The 7,633-nt window shown below is 39.0% G+C and overlaps 1 protein-coding gene and 1 long non-coding RNA gene across 7 annotated transcripts in view; one reads left to right on the forward strand and one right to left on the reverse strand.

The window, feature by feature from the left end:
* Positions 1-7,633, forward strand: part of TAF1 (TATA-box binding protein associated factor 1) — a 38,514-nt gene that overhangs the window by 29,295 nt on the left and 1,586 nt on the right. For 3 of the 6 annotated variants that reach the window (XM_026066221.1, XM_026066223.1, XM_026066225.1), the window contains 7 exons: positions 270-362; positions 438-522; positions 1,040-1,107; positions 1,187-1,303; positions 5,588-5,686; positions 5,974-6,124; positions 6,938-7,115. In XM_026066221.1, the coding sequence (XP_025922006.1) occupies positions 270-362; positions 438-522; positions 1,040-1,107; positions 1,187-1,303; positions 5,588-5,686; positions 5,974-6,124; positions 6,938-7,115 (791 nt within the window). Of the gene's footprint in view, positions 1-269; positions 363-437; positions 523-1,039; positions 1,108-1,186; positions 1,304-4,174; positions 4,301-5,587; positions 5,687-5,973; positions 6,125-6,937; positions 7,116-7,633 lie in introns of those variants that run through there. The other 3 variants (XM_026066226.1, XM_026066222.1, XM_026066224.1) reach the window with 3 other exon arrangements.
* Positions 4,695-7,633, reverse strand: part of LOC112966277 — a 4,961-nt gene continuing 2,022 nt past the window's right edge. The window contains exon 2 of the long non-coding RNA XR_003253564.1: positions 4,695-4,794. This is a non-coding gene — a long non-coding RNA (uncharacterized LOC112966277). The remainder of the gene's footprint in view (positions 4,795-7,633) is intronic.

Below are 7,633 nucleotides of genomic sequence, written 5' to 3' on the forward strand. Positions count from 1 at the left end.
TGCATGATTGAGTATTTTTTATTATGTGCTCCTCCTGTCAAACAGATTTCAACAGGTGAAGGGTCTAGTTAAAAATCTAACTGGTAGATCACTTATTCTGTTCCCCTTCTGAAACTAAGTAACTGGATTCAAGATGCTATGTAATAAATACTTCCTGTACTTATTGAATCTTAAACTGTTCTGAAGAATTGCTTTATGAAATTTGTAGCTCAAACTATAACAAATTCTACATGGGATCTTTCTAAACTTGTCTGTTTTCTTTCCTTCAGTCTTGGCCATTTCATCATCCCGTTAATAAAAAGTTTGTTCCTGATTATTACAAGGTGATTGCTAATCCAATGGATCTGGAGAGTATCCGCAAGGTGTGTAGCTTGAATTGTGCAGCCACTAGAGAAACATTTAGACTTGATTACTTACTGGGTGACAATCTCTTCCAGAATATCTCCAAACACAAGTACCAGAACAGAGAGACTTTCCTGGATGATGTTAACCTTATCCTTACCAACAGCATTAAATACAATGGTAGGTTGTGATAATAAAGCTTCGACCTTCTTCTATCCTTAAATAAATACATCTGTACACCTGTTCTGCAGTGCTGTCAAGGCCTGAAGGTGTGAATCCTGAGCTTAATTGTTGCTTTCCTTTCTTGCTGAGAAAATAAATGCTTAAACATTGATGTTTTAACTGTCATGTGGTGCTAAAATCTTGCTCTGCAGAATGGGACAGTTGTATTTGGGGAGGATTTTCTGCCTGTTCACTACATGTCTCCGTTTCAGTGATTTGTTCCATGTGTTTGGGAATTTCCTTGAGAGTGACAGGGAACAGCTTTCATATCTCCAAAACTGTGTTTTTAATGTTGGTACAGACTGGTTGCTCTTTGCTAGCTGAATGTGAATCCTGCTTTACGTTTCTCCTCAGATGAGAAGGTGGGATTTAGTGGACTGTCTTTTGAGGGTTGTATAGCCAAAACCAGTCTTTAATCTCAGCAGCTGGGCCTGAGTAAATATCTGAGGACATAGAGATTTGTTTCTTATTGCAGGGTCAGACAGCCAGTACACAAAAACAGCCCAGGAGATTGTAAACATTTGTTATCAAACCTTAGCAGAGGTATGTGGACATATCTACTGTAATATTTTTGCACGTTTAAGTTTTGTTCTGCAACTTTAACAAGCTGCTTTGTTCTTAGTATGATGAACACTTGACTCAACTTGAGAGAGACATCTCTACCGCTAAGGAAGCGGCACTAGAGGAGGCAGATCTGGAAAGTCTTGATCCTATGACCCCTGGTCCCTACACTCCACAGGCAAGTGACTGAGCAAATTTTTCATTTTCTTAGTTTTGAGCTGCTGGATGTTTGATCTAAGGGGTGCCTCGTTTACTGTTCCCCGTCTGTCTGCAGTTTGTCTTTTGGTATACTATCTTGTTGTGTGGTGTGCTAACAGCTGTTCTTAGGGATAAATAGGAGAAGCAGTTATCTCGCTTTAGAGCGAGATACGTAAAATAAAATCACTTCCCAGACCACTTGCAAAACTGGTCTCAAGATTCAGCTGAATGTTTGTTGCAAATTCAAAGGCTATATAAGTGTAGCAGTTAAACCCTCAGAAGGCAAGCAGTGAAAAGGTAAGGAGAATACGAGGAAAAACACCAGTAACATAGTGCTGAGAAGAAGCCAGGAGAGCTGTTTGAGGATATTCTTGAAGAGGCTTATTGAGCAAAGAAACTGCCTAGTATGGTCAGTGAAGTATGACTTTTCTACATTCTTTGGGATTCTTTTCATTTCAGCCACCATCTATTTTGCCTCCTAGTGGAAATAACACTTTTGACTCTTCATGGTTTTACTATTTTAGGAAACAACTTTGTGAGAGTTATTTTGTGCATATTATAGACCAAGTTGGAAGTATAATATCTATTGAAGGTTTTATGACAGACTGTTTTCAGCGTTCACAGAATTGGCAAAGTTTTATAAGCCATTCAGGCTGTCTTTCTTTTTTTTTCCCCCATGTTTATTCTTGCCTTGGGATTTTTTTCTTTAAAAACATCAATAAAAAGATTTTATTTTTCACTAAGAATGACAATGAAAAATAACAATAGCTTTTGCAGTATCAAAGAGAACTTGAATTCGTGTTACTGAAAATATTCATTAGCTCTATGATTTGGAATTTGCCCTAAAAATTAGATAATGGTTCAGGCTTTCTCACCCTTGTGTCTGAGGTGTGTCTTTCATTTCTTTGGAAAAACTGTTGAAATTCATAAGCCTTGAGAAAGATCTGTCTGCTAACAACTGAACAATCAAACTCTGAATGTTGTATACCCAGAGTAGGATGACTGAGCAAAGCATTCTTTGCAGTTGTTCTTCCCGGTTGTAGACCAATATTTTTTTCTTCGTTTGTGAGTCTGGTGTTATTACATCTGGAAAGCTGCATTTAATTTTAGTCAAGACAGTAGAAAAGAGGGGCTTGAAGTTCAGGGACAATTTAAGGACCTACAAGATTATTTTTAAAAAGAAAAATGAATTTAAAATTTGCTTAGGCAATAATTACACTAAGATTACATGGCTGGCACCAGGATAACAGACTACAAATGCTTTATTGGGCAATATTTAACACCTTTTCTCCCTCCCCAGAAAAAACCCAAAATGTAACAGCTGTTTAGGGAGCTAGAAGGAAAATGCTAGGAATGATGAGGAGTTAAGGGGCTGGAAATACTGAAACTGAGCATCGTGAAAAAAAGACCTGCCTTAGCAATGGGAGATGTCAGGCTGCAGGGGGAGGCTTTGGAGATTTGTTGTTGAAACTGCCTATTGACACATTTAAAACAAGATTAGATGGAACTGAGGAGCACTCCAATTCCTCAGAGAAAGAGTGAAAAAATATCCTTCTCTGTCTCTGATGGTTTCCTTTCCCAAGAGCAGGGTTACCTGTTCTGAATTTTTTCCAAGTTGGTGATCAGGCAAGAGGAAAAGAGGTCAGAAGAGTGAACTGCCTGGTGGTTGTCTGTGCCTTCTCTGTGCTTGTTGAAGGAAACTTTTCCCCTAAACTCATCATCTGGCAACCCTTTCACTGTGCTTCTTGGCTGGAGGTACACTCCCACTTCCTACACTCCCAAACTTGTCATGGATTGCAGGTCTGCTGATGGTTGCTTGGCTTTAGATCCTTTTAGTCAAATGTAGTTGTGATGACTAAAATATCGCTCCCCATATGCATCTTCGGGAGTTGGACTCTGAGATATAAAAAGCAAATACAGCAAGTAGAGAGCTGTTTATGGTTTACATGTGTGTTTAGATTCTTTGGAAGCCTGTTTTGCCTAACTTAAACAGTATTGCTGCTGCTCTTTAACACTTTCAGGACTGTCATGATACCTAAACCATGTATTATAAGGGCATTTTATCAAAATCCTAAACTGTAGTTCCTCATTAACTCTTCACAGAGATCAAATGGAATGCAAACTACAGGCTGGCTTTTAGAGCACATTATCCAACCCCCACTTTTCGCTCTCTTGTCAGTTTTAGGGATTCCTGATGAGACAGTGATTTACACGGAAATGATTGAAAGTTGATGTTTTACTATTTCATATGTGATAAAGTAGTTTTTGTCCCGTTCTGATAGCAGCAGTTCTTCAGCATTTGTGCTTGTCATGCTACTTCCATCGTAAAGACATAAAAAGGGCCATACTGAGTCAAAGCACAGGTTGATTTAATCTCCTCTGTCTCTGGCAGAAGTGAGTGGATGCAAACATACAGTGATCCTTCTTATGGTGAAGCCTCTCTGCTTCTGGTAATTGGCAGCTTAGGCACCTTAAAATGGCATTGTACCTGGACCATTGTGCTTATGAGCTGCAGAGAGACATATTCTCTGCAAATCTCCAAAATCCTTTTGGATACCATTTTCAATTTTGGCCTCTACAGGATTGCATTGTGTGAAAGTACTGCCCTCCGTTTTAAAATCGGCTATTTGACACACCTCAAACCTGAGGTTGTGAGCCATTCCCTTATACCAGTTTGTTCCTAAAACCAGATTTCTTATTTTGATTAAACAGTGCTTAATAACATAAGCACTGAGCTAAACAAATGCATTTTGCATTTAGTCCTGAAATCCCAGTCTTGCCTCTCAAGGTATTGTTCTAGTCTCAGTTCAGCGCCTGAGAACATTGTCTCCTGTTTCCACATAAACTTTAGCCACCTGATTTGTATGATACCAGCACTTCCCTCAGTATGTCACGTGATGCTTCAGTCTATCAAGTTGAGAGCAATTTGTCTGCTACGGACACTCCCATTGCTATCCCAGAGAAGCGAGGAACACCGGTCAGAATCCTCCATTTTTTAACATGGTTGCAAAGTCGGGCTGTATAAACAAATGACTGAAAGGAGGCGATCACTTTGTAGGAAACGGGTGACAAACAACAGCAGGTTTCCCAAGCAGAGAAGGGAACCCATTTCAAAAGCTATGTGCTTTCCTTCATTTTGACTGCTCCAGTGGAAAAGGACAAATTTAAAGAGCCTTGGGAGTTTGGACACTTGTGAAATCTACTATTCTGATTCCTAAGGATCAAAAGCTGCAAGAGAATCTGCCTAAGACCAGATATTTGTTTGCTTCACTACTTCTGGGAGTAGAAACCTGGTGACTCATGCTTCAGAGTGCTAATATGCAATCCCTCATTGATTCTGAATAGGGAAATGGTGAAGTATATTCTAAAGGTTTAGGGATCATAATTAGTTTATTATGGTTGTATTCAGTGATTATTAGAAACTATACAAACTCCTAGGAAGAGATGGTTGGCATTGTAGATACCTTGGAGCTGTGAAAGAAAGAAAGAAAAAGACAAGGTTAAAGGCATTAAATCACTATAAATGAATTGGTTACAGTAACCATGGAGTATTTTTTTCTTAGTCTTTATTCCATGTTAAACAAAAAAAAAAAAGTTGTTTGGACGAGAAGGCACAGCAGGTGATATGGTAATGTGAGCATAAAAATAAAAGACTGGGAGAGCGAAGAAGGTGAGGAGAGCCCCAAGATTGAAGCTGGTACCAGAAAGACTAATGAGAGCTACTCAGGGCAATCCAGACCAGCAGAGTTTGAATATCCATGGTCCTGTCTAGATTGCTGTTGTTCGTGGCTTTGAGAATGGAAGTCTTGAAGTTTTCTGTAGGCTTAGAATTTACAGTCCTTGGATCAGAATCTGCATGTCTTCTCTACCTTGTACTCATGATGACTGGGGGAAGAACGGGAGAGAAGGGCAGGAAAAGATTTGTTGAAAACTGCTGACTGCTTTGAAAATACCTTGTGAAAATAAGCACTTTTTAAGATCTAGTGGTCTATTCCAGAAATAGCTAGGTAAACAAAGAACTCCGGTGCTTTAAGGCTGGAGATTTCCTTTTCACATGAGCACGTCAGGAAAAAGGTGGGTGGAGACTGTGTGCTCTGTGATCTTGGAATAAAGGGAGAAGGGATCCTTGCTCTGAAAGTGACTTCTCCCCACTCTCCCCTTTCTTCCCCCCACCCATCATTGTGGTCTGGATGTCAGTCACACCTTTGGCTTATGTCCATTAGTGCCTTCCTCAATGGTGTTGCTATTTGTGTTCCCCATTCAGATGCGCCAGGGGCGAGGTAGGCTGGGCGAGGAAGACTCTGACGTAGATATTGAAGGGTTTGATGAGGATGATGATGGGAAACCTAAGACTCCAGCCCCAGTGAGTATATTTACAGAAATCCCATCCACAGTCCACATGTTGACTTGCATCCTTGTGGTAGAAGTCTCCATAGTACAAGGGATGTGTGCTGTGTCTGGCACCCTGAAGGGCAGTAGTATGCACAGTAGTAGTTAGACAATTAAATGTAGTTTTACAATGTCAGCATTATGAAACAAATTAATGAATACATCAGACTGAACTGTGAGATTAAAAAATAGGCATATGCTGGAAATGGCAGTAGTTTATTTAATGTCTGATCTTAATGATTCCTGTTCTGAATGACACAGGAAGTTGAAGATGCAGATGGTGACCTTGCTGATGAAGAAGAAGGATCAACCCAGCAGCCCCAGGCCAGTGTTCTCTATGAAGATTTGCTCATGTCAGATGGAGAGGATGATGATGATGGGAGTGACGAAGAAGGAGATAATCCTTTCTCATGTAGGTTTCCCTTTTCATATAACAAGGTTGAATAGGAACTGGTTGTTCACAAACCCAGCAATCTCCTTGTCCTTCTATCACAAAAACATAACTGGGGATTATTGGGATTAATTAATAATTAATTAATAATTGGGATACATAGGCCAAGTAGTCTAGCAGTCAGAAAGGAAAAGAGACCAAAAGGGCAAGATGAAAAAAATGGATGAACATAAATGGAACTGAAGACAAAGTGGAATAGGAGTGCTATATATAAGTATGGGCACAGAAGAAAGCAGTTAAGACAAGATCTGGTTGGTTGTTACATAAAGTGAAACTGCAAATGGTCAGAAAAGACTGGAACTATGATTTGGTGTGCAGAGCAGCACTGGGCAGAGATTACCAAAAGCACAAAATTTTGTTGATAGGAAACCATGTGATCAGTGTTATTATCAAGTGCTGGAAGAGGAGCTTGAAGGCTCTTCAGATTGTTTCCCTGTTTTGCTAAAGAAGTGTCCATGCAGAAAAGCATATGGTGGTATTTAGAGATGGCTTCAGAAAATTATTATAGGGAAAAAAATGGTTGGAGTAGACAAAGAAAAGAGGTGGTAGAAGTACTTGAATAGTAGAATTAGATTGTTTTTGAGTAACATGAGAAACGGCTACTCAGTAAGTGGTACCAGCTCCCAGATACCCCTTCTCCTGCATTTTGGAAAGACTACTTCCTATACATTCCTTACAGTCTATATTGTGTCCTTTTAACAAATAAAGACGATAGGTATGTTACTGATGGAACAAAACTGTTGATTTATGAACAAGTGTTGGCTTATTGCACAGCTATCCAACTGAGTGAGAGTGGCAGCGATTCAGATGTGGAGTCCAGTGCAGTGAGACCCAAACAACCTCATGTTCTTCAAGAGAATACACGAATGGGCATGGACAATGAAGAAAGCATGATGTCTTATGAAGGAGATGGTGGGGAGACATCTCATGTCATGGAGGATAGTAATATCAGGTAATTAGAGCTAAGGATGTTGAGTAATTGCAATATACTTTTGAAGTTCTTGTTGATAGGAATTTGGTTTTGCTGTTAGACCATCACTAATGAAAAATATCTGTTAAATTAAAAAAATAAAATCAAGAGTAAGTTCTTGTAAGTTAAATAACTTCCTGTGCATAATATTTTTTGAAGGCAAGGAAAATGAATCTTGTTATAGATTGTCTCAGAAATTACTAAATGCCTTTGAAGCTAAAAGGTAATATAGCTGATTAACTTCAAGGTTTTTTCTTTAAGAGTAATAATTTCCTTCCTTGAAAGAAAATTGCTTACTTGAAGTCCAAAAGAATAGCAAAGAATAGGAATATGCATATTCTGTATTTTGGAAGGAGTTCCATTTTTAGGAAATGGCAAGTACAGCAATAATAGCTTTATTTTCTGCACTGATTTGAGATAATACTGATCTACTTTTCCTTCTCTGGCCATTCTACAGAGTGTTAGCATTAGATTCTCTATTTTTTTTTTTTTTTTTTTTT

Source organism: Apteryx rowi, unplaced genomic scaffold, assembly GCF_003343035.1.
Source record: "Apteryx rowi isolate R43461 unplaced genomic scaffold, aptRow1 scaffold_24, whole genome shotgun sequence".
NCBI classification, from domain to species: Eukaryota; Metazoa; Chordata; class Aves; order Apterygiformes; family Apterygidae; genus Apteryx; species Apteryx rowi.